Raw genomic sequence first — 14,501 nt, 5'->3', positions numbered from 1 at the left:
ATTGGAAAAGTAATTTGAAATGATATTTTTTATTTTAATTAATTTTAAAAATTTTATTTCTTTTAAATTTTAAATTATAATTCTTATTTTTTTTTGATTTCTTTAAATTTTTGATTTTTTAATGGCACTTTTTATTTTTTTTTTTATTTTTTTAAATATTTTTTTTAAATATTAATTTGAAATGGGGAAAGAATTTTAAATGATGTTTTTGAATTAAATTTAAAATTTTTATTTTTTTAAATTCAAATTTATAATTTTTATTTCTTTCGCATTTCTTGCTCCTTTTTTTTCTATGATATTTTTAATTTTTTAAATTTTTAAATTTTTTGTTTAGATATTTTTTTAAAAATATTAATTTGAAAGAAAAAAATCATCTAAAATTATCTTCTTTATTTGAATTAAAAATTTAAATTTTTATATTTTTAATTTCATTCAAAATTATAAATTTTATTTTTTTCTCATTCTTTTCCTTATTTTTCTTTTTTTGGGAAAAATTAAAAAATATCATTTTGAATGGCATTTTTAAAAATGCCATTTTGAATGACGTTTTTAAAAATGCCATTCAAAATGATGTTTTCTAATTTTTTTTTTTGGATGACGTCTACGTAGAAATTTGGGTGACGTGGCCTGGATAAAATGCTATTCAAAATGATGTTTTATTTCTTTTGCATTAAATTCATAAATAAGTTAGAATTTATATTATTTAGATAAATTTTTTTATATTATTTAGGAAAAGGACTCTTTAGCTAAGGCTCTACATTGTTACTAATCAGAAAAGGTATTCGCTCTCATCCGTTCAATAAATCTAAATACTTATTTTTCTATTTTTTATCTAAGAAGAGAATTTATTTGCTTGCAGGAGAAGGAGGGAAGGCTGACAACCCTTATTTATTTGAGGGAAGGATGCAATCTTTTTTTTATTCTTTTTTTAATAATAAAAATTTTTGTACACCATCTGTGGTGTAAAAAATTTGACTTGGAGCTCACTATCTCATTTGATTGGACCATATAGCTACTACTTTACAACACACATTTAATACTTACGGTTCTATTTTTTTTTTCAATAACAAAAATATCCTTCCCTCTTTATAATTTCTTGTAAAAAATTATGACATCCTATGCAAAAGGTAATAATTTTAATGCAAGATGACATAATATCGGCCCAAGATGTCATTATTTTTTTGGAAGAAAAAAAATATTTTCATTATTTAAAATTTTAAATGAAAAAATAGAACTGCAGATATTAAATGCGTGTTAGAAAATGATCGCTACATGGTCAATAGAACGAAGCATTGCGCTCCATGTCAGATTTTCTACACCACAGGTGGTGTGTAAAGAATTTCTTTTTCTAGTAAGGAGCAAGGGAAGAACCTCGATTATAATCAAGGAAAAAAGGCACAAAAAGTATCACCTTGAGCTAAGAGGAAGAGTGCAACTATTAGCTTAATGTCAAGATCACAGAAAATGATATTATGGATTTGAAAGGTATAAAAGGAACAAAATACTTTACATATCATGAGGGAGGAGAATTTCTCTCAAAAATAAAATATATAAAATAAAATCGTAAAGTGGTAGGAGAACTATAACTTCAATTAAAAGTGTTGAACCTAGATAACAAATAGATGTCATAGTACGAATCCTTAGATACCTTGATTGTAATAAAATTGTAAATAATAAATTCTATCCTAGCCGAAGAATTTGGCATTAGTATTATTATTACGTGTGTCTATTAAAAGTTTTTTTGTTTAACTAGTCATCCATTTACACAAAATTGTGCTTCATATTTATATTTAACCTATATAATCCATATAATGCATAAATGAACATGCAAATTCATTGAATTTTTCAATAAATTATTGAAATAATTCACCAATAATCTTATTATCTTCAAAATTTGATCCACATAAAGATCCATCCTTTTGAAACTTTCGCTCCAATTAATACGTGTCTTCCATACCATATAGTGGCCCTACATATGATAACAATATAAGACAAAGCTCGCATGCTGATTAATAGTGGATAAAAAAAGGCTCGTTTTATACTATATGCAGCAGAAGACTTTTCCTGTACTATAGGTTTCATATCTACAAATAATCAAATCAAGCGAAAAGTATCAAAAATATTAACTTACACATTTATTCCATATTATGAAGTGCGAGTTCAGTTAATCATTTTTTCTTGCTAGGTATCTTTTAAACAAAATTTTATGCAAAATATATTAATGGCATCAGAGTAATAATTAAAACTATATGACTAATTGCTTAGCTATCTCTCTCATACGTATGTTCAACCAGTGCGCCATTGTTTTCCAACCCCATCCCATCAAACTCCATCAAACTGATGAGACTCCTCCCATCAAACCAAAAAGATGTGTGGTGATGTGCTTTGGATACTCTATAAATAAGACAAACAGTTCCAAAGAGCTCCAGACTTGCTCTTCTTGACCAGAACCAGCCAAGGATTCACCGCAAATAGGATCTGCAAATTTCCAAACTTTGTGGGTACCAGCATTTTTGGTCAGAAACTCATCTTCTTTCTATTTAATGGTCTGGAGATAATCTGAACACTTATGTTATAACCAGTTGATAATGAAATACATAGCAAAAGCTTGATTCAGTTATCGAAAAAAGTGAATAGAAACCGACTTCAGACTGAAATCCAATATCAGATCATTTCCTTCAAAGTGGAGAGAAAGGCTCGACACAGGATAGTGTTGGAGGCTTCCTAAAGGAGCATGACTACTTGAAAGCTATTGACATCATCAGTGGGATCCGTGGTCCCATCGTAGCTCTCCAACTGAGAAACTTTGAAGTTTGGTATGATAGATTCCTGAAGAATACTCGCCATAAAAGAAGGTTCGGAATCGAATCCGTCGGATGGTGCTGATGGATTGTTGCAAATCTGTTGGATTTTCTGATTCATTTCTCGAAGTCTTTGCTTGACTTCCACATCTCGATTGGTATGCGCTTCAGAACGTGAAGGAGATCATCGGTCGGGGGTTGAATCATGCCCTGACTGAGAACTCGGAGACCACTGACTCTTTGGTTCTTGGGTCTGATCCGCTGCCAGTCACTGGGCTGGAGAGATTTGGATTTGATTCGCCGGCTGTGGTGCGGGCGAAGGCTGAATCATTGCTTGAACGACAGCCGTAAGTTACTGCACCTGCTGAAAAAGTAGGTTGAATTACTCCACAGTCATCGTCGTGGGTTGCTGTATCGGCATAGAAACTTCCACATCACTGGAGGTGCAGAAGTATAGTGATTTACTTCATTCTGCACCTGCCAGGAGATGAAGGTGTTGGTTCGTCTGAAGGAAGTCCTATGTGGAGTCATCATTAAGAGTTTCTAACTTGTCTGCTTCTTTTTATAGGACTTGAGTTTTGACCCTTCCTCTATCTATTGCAGCTTGTTTCTAGTTGATGCGGAAGACAAAGAGGCAAAGTGCTAGAACAACCTACAAAAAAGTTCAGGCTGGAGGATTGTGCTCCAGTGAGGACCCTTCGATGCTTAAATCAGAATATGCAAACAAACAACCAGAGTTTTTAGCTCTCTGAGATAGATTACTTACCTGAGTCCTCGAGATCTGAGTATTTATAGAGGAGACGACTTTGTAATCGTTCCTGGAAGACAGGCTGGCCGAATCTGGTGCGGTTATCTGGTTATGATTCTTAGGATCAAATGGTTATACCTACAAGATTCTCAAGATCAGAAGGTTGTACCCAGATAGGATTGATAGCTGTGGTCAGTTGGTGCTTGTCTTTTGAACCAGAGCCTGATCAAACTGCTTTCGAAGAGAGATTAGAGAGTGTGGTGTGCCGACTTAGACTCAGAGCCAGTTGTCAGTCGACTAAAAGTTGGGATTGATAGTTTTCTGATCAAGACTCGATTAGATGGATTGATCCGGAAGACTAGCCAACTTGCAGTTGTTTTACTGACTAGAAATTGTTCCGATATGCAAGTCGAATAGGGATCGGATGCGACTGGAGATGAATCAGCAAGTTCTCCTACCAAGAGTCTGACCAAATTTTTTCAGTCCAGGATTCGTACAAAGAACCATCTGACTAAGGGTCGGATTAAAGACTGACCGACTCGGGATTGAACAGAATAATCTCCAACCAAGGGTCGGGATAGACACTTGTCGACCAGGGGTCGAACAAACCACAATAATTAGACTGCTTGAGAGGTGTTGATATGGATCCGATAGATCATAATGGGTTTGAATCTTCATACATCATCGGCTCATTCTAAATTACTCCTAACACTATCTATATCCTTATGATTCAACAAAATGAGTTTTGACATGGGCCTCATTTAACATACTAGGTCATAGACTTATACCTAATACTTGATACCCAAACAAACAAACTGGACCGGTCAAGTCCGTTAACCTGATCAAGTGAATAGTTTTTGGTTATCATTGCCACTCCTAAGAAATTCCTTCCCAAATTAGAAAGTGAAGATACAAGCGTTACCCAGATGTTAACATAAAACCAGAATGTGTAATCGGTTTCTTTTATATATATATATATATATATATATAAAAAAAAAAAAAAAATATATATATATATATATATACTGGCTTTTGCATGTGCAATTCACATGCAAGGATAAAAATATTCTATATAAAAATATTTTTAATCCATGAATCATTTTGTCTATAGAAGCTTAGTTCTAATTAAAAGAGTTTTGGAGAAGCAAAGCCTCTAATTAAAGAAGGTAATCTAGAAATGATCTTTTCGTGGCAGGATTAGGAAAGAAGAGTTTCAGTTACTTTGAAATTCATGATATGCATGCTCAAATTTTCAAAGCAGCAATGTCCAAGATCTCTTGAGTCTCCAATCACAATTTTAATAATTTCTTCTTCTTTTACGGCTTCCTGTGGAGTTGGGATGCTCCGGTTGTCACAGAGCTCCATGTCCAAGAGCTTCCAGCTTCTCCCATGGATAGAAACTATAGTTTTTTGGAAGAGGAAATGGGGTTCATAGGTTGTCTTTGTGATATTCTGTTAATTATCTCGAAACTCCAAGGAAGAAAGGAGGCATGTTGACTATTGTAATTAATCATTTTTGGGACATTATGATTATGAACTAGAAATTTAATTGATCATTTCCATGGGTTCTTCATTATCTCATCTCTCGTTAGTATCGGATCTCTTTCCATTTTTATGGATGTACTCTTATTTTATTGTCTGTATTAACATTGCAAATCCCTTTTATGGATGTAAATTACACATTCTTGAGAAAAACCTTATCAGCTAATTTGTAAAATTTAAATATGTAAGTTGAATGTAAATTTGGAATCATCCTATCGTAGAACTACCATTGTATCACGACAAAATTGAGTTTAGGTGATTAAACTGTTAGAACAACAAGACATGATCCCCATGAGCAATGAGCATTGTAGCTTCTGAAACGAAGGGTTGTTGGGAACCACAAAGACTTCTGCTTCTCATATAACATCTTTTCTGAGAAACACACTTCCATATGATATCTACAAAGCATTGCGGAAATTAAATAACAAAGATTTATAGATTAGAATTAAATGGAACAAGCCCCCATTCCCGAACGAGATCAAGGAACTCTGGACACGTAAGTTACAACCATCGTTTTCCCAAGAAGAAAAAAATAAATTACAACTGATGGCTCTTCACAGCACTAAAGTTTCTTCTGCCATCATCATGCATGAAGTACTGGCACCGTGAAAGAGAATTGAGCTTGACATTGTTCTCATGCTTGCTTGTTTGTCTCGAAAACAAGTGTCCCTGCATCAATTCAGAAGGAAATTAGCCATGTTCTTATCAAATTGTGCAGACAAATCAAGTGAATCAATTATTGTGGAAGAAACTTCACCCAAAGTAGGCATCAGTAGTGACAGCACCGCAATGCCGATAATCTTTAATGGCAATCCAGTCTTGATCATATCCTTAATATCGATGTGCCCGGTAGTAAACCCCACAATGTTTGAAGGAGTGCCTGTGGGAGAAGGTATGAAAATTGAGCCCCAAGGCTCCTGGGACCATCAGGAGGAGAGGGTGTACCCTCATGGACTCAGCTAGTTCGACGAGAAGAGGGAGTACGAGTGTGGTGGTGCATTGTTCGATGCGAATTCTGTGATCGTCCCACTCACTAGGCAAACCAGTGGTGCAATCGCTAAATATGGGCAGTCTTGAGGAAGTCCAAGTTTGCAGAGATCACATCAGCAAGGCCACTAGTTTGAACACCTTGGGCAATTGCAAAGCCTGCACCAAGGAGGAGAATGATGTTCCATTGGAGCTTCTTGCATTTGTTCCAGTCCATTAGCTTCTCTCCCTCATTTTTTTTATTTGGAATTATGAATAATAAGGTTGCCATCATCACCTGAATCAAAAGAGAGAATGGACTCAGGATTGCATTTAGCTATTCTTGTTCTCAAGGATTTTTATTAGCAATACTGTGGAAATGGTTGTTAGATTTTGTTGACTTACACTGACAGATCCATCACCCACACGGTCCTGAAACAGAGCCCCCCATCCAGGGACATCATTCGTTAGGCTTCTTGTCATCCATAGAACTACAAGCAACTGCAAGCCATAGCCCCACAAAAAACAACTTAGTCTGTCATTAATTGAACCAAGCTATATAAGAGACTTGCAGTTTATCAAGACTTACTCCAAACACAGTTAAAACCATCTTCTCAGCAAAAGCCATAGGACCTGCCACAGAGAACAAAAATAATTTTCTTAACACAAAAGCTCAACAAGCAAAAGATTTGAACAGCTTTCTCACTATAGTTGAAATCATATAGTGAGGTGTTATTTGGGCATGTTGGGGAAAATCGACTGGCCTCCATTTGCCGACCAATCTTCAGAACAGTTCGACCGACATCCGACTCGACCCACCAAATAAACGAACGATTCTAAAAGCGACTACCGACTATATGTCGGCTGAGCAGGTCAACACTACTTTCAACCGACCAACCGAACACTCTTTACCGAATCAAAATCGGTAGGTGGTCAATGTTCGGACTCTACAGATAATAAACTACTTCGGCCATCGGTATTTCAGAGTTACTAACCGACAACCGATTCCCAATGAACAATTGGCCGACTCATTCAAATATATCATAATCGTCATGGACGGTTACTCTACTGATATCACGGCGTAATCCATGGGGATTAATAACCCACTACGAGATTACCGTCCTGTGATTCTACACTGCTAAATGCAAGACCATATCCGACAGTTACGATGATCTACTCTATAAAAAGAGAGTAAAGCAACAAGTTTCGGTAAGCTAATCTTGATACGCTGAGCTCTATCTCCGTTCTCATTCGACTATTATCCAGTCTCCTTCTCTGACTTAAGCATCGGAGGATTTCCATCGGAGACGACTTCGGTCAGTGCGGACTTTGTTTTACAAGTGCTCGTTCCTGGCGAACAGGCAATGAAGGGATTGGCAGTAACAGATTGGCGTGCCAGGTAGGGCGAAACAGCGGCAAAAAGGAAACTCTCAATGACGAGAACTAGAGCTCAATGATCAACGGTAACTGGCTCGGAGAGACACTCTTTCCGTCGGGAAGAGGCCCCTCCCCTGCCTCCGGTAGTAGAGCCCAGTTTTTCACGCCCCGTGGTTACTACGGACGCTCAGATTGCTGCGATCGTGCAACAAATGAATGTCTTCACGGAGGTAATCAAAAGCCTCTAACAACAGCAAACCCAGCCACCACAACCGCCGACGAAGCAACTGGTGGCGCATTCAACGCCTTCCAAGCATAGCTGCCGTCATCTGCGACGATCTCCGTCTCCTCCACCAGAGCGGCGATCTCGGCTCTATCAATGGGATGAGCGGCAATATTCGTGGCGCTCCCGACACCCCACCCGCAATTCGCGGCGCCCTTCTCCTTCCTAGTTGGATCGGGCATAGAAAAGAAAGCGACCGTGAGCACCGTCTGCCTCTCCCTAATTCATCGGGAGGATCAACTCTCAGGGTCTCCCACCGCCAATAGCTTGAGAACCACGAACATAAGTTCGAAGAAATCGATCGTCGACTCACCCAGTTCCAAATGGACGGTCAGAAATCTTCAAATGGCTTCAATTTTCATACCATCCAACCTCTCTCCCGACTTATTTCGGACGAACCGATCTCGAGTGATTCAAGATGCCGCATGTGGAGCCCCACAATGGCTCCACCAATCCAGTTGACCATCTCGAGAGCTACAAGGCTCTCATGACGATTCAGGAGGTACCCGACGCCCTCCTCTGCATCGGCTTTCCAACGATATTTCGGAAAGCTGCCAGGGCCTGATACTCCAGGCTTCGGTCAGAAAGTATCCACTCCTTCGAACAGCTGGAACATTTCTTCGTGGTCTATTTCAGCACCAACCGAAGGCTGTCACGAACCTCATATAGTCTCTTTTCGATCAAATAAGGAGAGACCGAAATACTCCGAGATTTCGTGGTTCGATTCAATGCGGCCACACTTGAGGTCAGGGACCTCAACGAAGATATGGCCATATCGACCATGAAAAGAGGTCTGAGGGGGTCCCGATTCACATACTCACTGGATAAGACCCTCCCTCGGACATATGCTGAATTCTTGGAGCATGCGTTCAAATACATGTATGCGGATGAAGGAGCTTCTGACCGACGCCAGACAGAAGGCAAAGGTCAGAAGAAGAAGAAACAGAAAAAGAAGAAGCTCCGGCTGAATCAAGTCGGCCACCTATCGATGAACGAACTTCACCTTGACGATGGAGTCCGAGGCTGAACTATGACAGGTATAACTCCTACACTCCTCTCTCTGCTCCTCATGTGCAGATTCTTATGAAAATCGAAGGAGCAGAATACCTACGACACCCTTCACCGATGAGAGCACCGTCGAGGGGCCGCGATCGAAAGAAGTACTGTCGATTCCATCGTAATCATGGTCACGATATCGAACAATGCATCCAGCTCAAGGATGAGACAGAGATCCTGATTCGACAAGACTATCTGAAGAAATATCGGAGGGACCCACCGACTCAATCTCCTGCCGATCGATGACTCCAGCCGACTGAGGAAGCTGTAAATAACCAGCCGACTGCGGAAGTCATCAACATGATCTTCAGATGGCTAGACCGGGGGGCAACTTCCGACGAGAAGTCGACGAAGCGACTGCAGCTCCATAATGTAATAACTCCCTTGGAAGATGATGTTCGAGGAATTCAAACTTCTCACTACGACACTGTTGTTGTTTCGATAATTAGCTAATAAGACTTCTTTCTGAATGCAACCACTCAGAGAATCAACTACTTCGGTGTCGATTATATTTCGATCTTCTTGCAAAAATCGACATCCCGACTGCGATTTTAAAGCAACACCGAATATACTTCAGCTTTCACTGTAAAAGTCAGAAGATCGACGATCTCGATATCGAATATACTTCAGCTTTCATTATAAAAACCAGAAGATTGACGATCTCGACATCGAATATACTTCGACTTTTACTATAAAAATCAGAGGATCGACTATCTCGACACCGACACATACCGGTTCCCCCAAAGAATCGATCTATCAACTTCAACTGAAGGCCAGTACCGGTGACATAGATCCTCTCTACAAAAATCATGCTACCCCCATAATCAGCTTTCCATTAAAGCAGTTGGCTAATTTGCTGACTTAGTATCAACTAAGAAAGGCAAAATGCCAAAACGACTTAGGTCGGATTAGAATTATACTGACATGGCTACGGTCAGACGAGGAATATTCGGCTTGCCATCATTTTCAGACAACGCGACGTATGAGCCCGACCAAATTCTGAGCGACGGATATTCGACTTGCCATCATTATCCTAACCAAATACGTCAGACACCGCTCGACTAGCAGATTCCACAAAATCTGTGAAATAGTCGGATCAACACCTACATCCAAAAGATTATTCTACATACAACGTGACGTATAAGCCCGACCAAGGTCCGAACTATGGGTATGCGACTTGCCATCGTTATCCTAGCTGAATACGTCGAAAATTACATGACTAGCATATTCTAAAGTCTGCAAAATAATCGGATCTACAATCTACTTTCAGTGATGGATCAACAAGCAAACGCCACAAATTTGATGATACAAAAAAGTATTTCAGAAAAGAACTTTCATTATCAAAAAGAGGAGTTATAAAATTAGACCAGAGTCTGATCATATAAAAAAAAAAAGCAAAGAAAAACCAAAGACGCCAACTAATCTTCATTCCACTGAAGAACTGGTAAATCCGGCTTGGATCGGCATCTCTGATAAATTTTGCCTTCCAGCTTGGGAGCTACGCATCGGGTCAAACAGCAAAGATGGTTGGCTGATCATGCAGCCCGACCAACCACATCAGCAGCCTGATCCACTCTTACATGGAGAATACGGTTAACGACCGCACCCTCCTGGTTGGAGCCCGATTGGGAACTGGAGTTACAAAAAGATTTCAGAGTATGACCAACGATCGAACCATCCTCGATGAAACTCGGGTAGCGGCCGCACCCTCCTCGAAAGAGGAGCTAGGGGCGGGCTTCAGATTTTCGTCCACCGACGAAAATGACTTTGATCATGCAGCTGAGACGGGGATGCGGGATACACAGAAACGGATCGTCGACCCCACCATCGTCACCAGAAGTAAAAAGCTGACATCGACCTGAAGCATGATGCCACTTCCAAAATCGACTAACGGTCAGACCCCATAATGAAAAAGCCTCCAAGTCCGACAGGGAGTCGTCGGCTGGAACCCACGACCGACCACCTCCTGTGACAACCTCACTCATCGAAAATACTCAAAGAATCTGAACTGAGAAAAGTGACAAGAGGCGATTTCCACTCAAAAGCTGCTCTCTAACAGAGCCTTCTTTTCAGAAAAGACAAAATGAGGGATGAGTACCTGGCTGGCAAAGCTCTTTATATAGAGGAATGCCCGATGGATCGGATGAAAGCGGTCAGACCGAAGCCATGCCTGATGACACGTGGCAACATCTGAGCCCATCACCTGTCCAACGGTTTGACGCACTTGCACCAGATTGAGCCATGTCACCTCCATCCATGTGAACAACTCTGACCCAATGACGCTCCGACACATGGCGAGAATCTATAAGCCAGAGTTGAATCGCGCGATGTCGGTTCCCCTTCCCGATATAACGACTGGTGCCGGCTCACCTTCCACAAATGACAAGACTCCACATGACGGATAACCACTCCTTTCATCCAAAGTAACTGACCATGTAGCTACGCACACGATGACTCACCATTTGGACTCAGAAGTGGGGGGGGAGCAACTATTGGAGAAAATCGACTGACCTCCATTTGCTGACCAATCTTCGAAACAGTCCAACCTACACCCGATCTGACCCACCAAATAAACGGACGACCCTGAAAGTGACTACCGACTATATGTCGGCTGAGCAGGCCGACACTACTTTCAACCGACCAACCGAATATCCCTCATCGAATAAGATCGGTAGGCGGTCGATGTTCGGACTCTACAGACAATAAACTACTTCGACCGTCGGTATTTCAGAGTTACTAACCGACAACCGACTCCCGACGAACAGTCGGCCGATTCATTCAAATATATCATAACTGTCACGGACGGTTACTCTACTGATATCGCGCATAATCCATGAGGATTAATAACCCACTACGAGATTACCGTTCTGTAATTCTACGTCGCTAAATGTGGGATCATATCCGACAGTTACGACGATCTATTCTATAAAAAGGAGGTAAAGCAACAAGTTTCGATAAACTAATCTTGATACGTTTAGCTCTGTCTCCATTTTCATTCGACTGTTGCTCAGTCCCTTTCTCTGACTTAAGTATCTGAGGATCTCCGTCGGAGATAACTCCGGTCAGTGCGGACTTTGTTTTGAGGTACTCGTTTTCGATGAACAGACGATGAAAGGATTGGCAGCAACAGGGCATATGAAAATCTTTCTACTGTATTCTATCTAGTCAGGCATGCGATATCTTTTTCGAATCAAACATAGGCAGGGATAGCTGCCGGTTTTTATTGAAGATTAAAAAAAAAATTAGAGCAGCAAGGAGGGAAGATTTAAAGAAGTTGTATTGCAGCTGATATATGGAACAAGATGGGGGAAAAAAAAAAAGAATGAGAAAAAAGAGCCACACATCTTGTAGGTCAGCCTTCACGAAGATCTCTAGCATCCTTCTAACCTTAATCATATTATGTACGTACGATATACTTCTCTTCTCTAGCAATAAATACCGGGTGGTAATACCTCCTATTCAATCACCAAAAAAAAAAAAATCTAGAATTGTAACTACAATATATTCTATTAATAAATTCAAATCATTCAGAGAACTAATGGATTCTATGAAATTATACAAGTCTCCCAAAGCAAAACAGAGGGACTCCCCAAAGATCCGTGAATGAAGAATTACCTAGTAGCTCGAGCTCCCTCTTCAGGTGAGTTCTATCCAAGTAAGCAGAAAGTGCCTTCTCTGAATTCTTGGAACAGTATAGAAGACAGAGGATACCCCACAGAGCAAAGAAGAGGAGTAGAGCCAGAGGGAACCCAAAGAAGAACCAAGTGCTGAAGCTGATGGGCTTCTCCTGAGGGTAGTAGCTCTGCCACATCCCCACCAAGATGAGATTAACACCTGTTCCTGTCAAGGTGCTCATTCCTCCGATCGCTGCCGAATAGATTACTCCAAGTATCACCGCCTTGCAGAACCGCCTAATGTCCGGGTGGACTGAATCCCCCTGGGGGAGCCTCTGCAGCACTCCAGTGGCCACCGGCATCATCATCACTGCCGCTGCAGTGTTATTCATCCACATGCTCACAAATGCGGTGGTACCGCAGATCCCGAGTAGAAGTAATGGTGGTTTCAGAGGGTCTCCACAGAACAATGAAGTTATCTGCATCCCAATCAAATAATAACTACAATAGTGATTAGACCTCAATATCGAAATTTAACCATGAAACTAACTTGAGCAGGTCTTTCTTTTACCGGTTTTGAATGCGAAATTAAGAAACATGATTCTATGTATGAGTTTATTACCGCTTTTGATTTAGTTCAAAGCTTTAAAACTAGATACCTTTTCATTATCTAATTCGAAAGGTCATTGAACAATTTGAATACGGATACAAGTAAAAAGAACTCACCTTCAGAGCCAGTCGGCGGTGGATGTTGTAGTGCTCGATGGCCAATGCCAGTATGAAACTACCGAGCACGAGAGAGATGATATCATCCATGTAGGATTTTGCAACATCATCAGCTGAAGCAATCCCGAAGATGGGGAAGAGGAAGAGAGGAGACATGGAGGTGATAGCCATAGGGACGGCCTCGGTGAGCCACCACAAGAACACCCATGAGAGGACTGCGAGCATGTTTCTGCTTGCATGCTTTCCATTGAGATCGACAAAGAAGAATATGAGCATGCATGCTAGAGGCCCCGAGATAATGAAGAGCGTTTTTGAGGTAAGAATTGATTTGAGAGTGAGGTGGGAGCTCTCCGGAGGCGTGTGGATGGGAGGAGTGGGGCTCTTGGGTCATCTGAGCTTGGATGCAATGCGTTATCAGCCATTGAGAGAGAGAAGTGGCTGTTGGTTGTGCCTTTTTTTTTTTTCTCTCTCTCTCTAAAGATCTGTCCTTTATAGGTTACTGAAGAGAGAGAGAGGAGCTCTGGGTGGTTTTGGTTTGTGCTCATGAATTGCTTGGAATCACCTAAGTAAATGGAGGAAAAGTTTATTGTATGTGTCAAAGCTTGAATAGTTGAATTGAAGAGAGTTTTAAAAGTCTGCTTTTCGTCCAAGGAGAAGGTCCAAGTGGGCTTCTAATAGCCAGGAGATAAAAGTTTGTGCGTCACCAATATGCTGCCTCAATCCAGCTCATCAGATGAGGAAGAGAACTTTTCGTCTGTCACATATTTGAGACCAGGACCCAACAATGCTTTACAAGTTGTATAAAATTTTCATTACTCATTAAAGAAAGAAGCATGTAGAAGTTTTTATACTTTGCTTAAGCAGACATACCGTATATGCCAAGTTATCATGTTCGATTAGAAAACATTTTCTTCACAGTTGTTCTTTCTGTTTCCTCTGTTTATTTATTCTCAATCTTCTTCTAAGATATCCTTATCTGAACTCTTTTTTCCCTGTGACTTCCATCACAGCCAGACTGCCGGAGGCTTCTCGCCGCTGCTGCCTTCTAGATGTCCAACATAATTATTCTATAATAACAATATTCCAGAATAATTATTCTGTAACCATTAGCAGGTTGAGTGTCCCAATAATAAGGTTGGATCTTAGAATCCTTTTCTTGTTCTGAGTTCACTTCTTTAGCGACTAATTCTCTCCCTTAATCTTATTATTATTAGAATATAAAAAGCTCAATTGTTTACAGAAGACAGAGACCCAAATATTTACAGAAACAAAGCAGAGAGTTATACAAGAGACCAAAGTGGTTAAGAAATACTGTAATCAATTTTTAAGGAATAGAAACGATGCATAAATATGAGTGGGCTGATCCATAAACCAAGTCTATGCTATCA

At 40.1% G+C, this 14,501-nt stretch overlaps 1 protein-coding gene across 1 annotated transcript; it reads right to left on the bottom strand.

The window, feature by feature from the left end:
* Window positions 1-5,510: 5,510 nt before the first annotated feature.
* On the bottom strand, window positions 5,511-13,678 carry LOC105038939 (tonoplast dicarboxylate transporter). Its single transcript, XM_073242995.1, is given in 10 exon segments — window positions 5,511-5,760; window positions 5,849-5,979; window positions 5,981-6,089; window positions 6,092-6,160; window positions 6,163-6,355; window positions 6,463-6,558; window positions 6,647-6,690; window positions 12,389-12,866; window positions 13,114-13,478; window positions 13,481-13,678. Coding segments are annotated over 10 exon segments (1,698 nt in total). The 5' UTR covers window positions 13,659-13,678; the 3' UTR covers window positions 5,511-5,725.
* Window positions 13,679-14,501: the final 823 nt, after the last annotated feature.

This window comes from Elaeis guineensis, chromosome 1 (genome assembly GCF_000442705.2).
Source record: "Elaeis guineensis isolate ETL-2024a chromosome 1, EG11, whole genome shotgun sequence".
Lineage (NCBI taxonomy): Eukaryota > Viridiplantae > Streptophyta > Magnoliopsida > Arecales > Arecaceae > Elaeis > Elaeis guineensis.
Note: the sequence above shows the minus strand (reverse complement) of the source record. Positions and strands in the feature narration are given on the sequence as shown.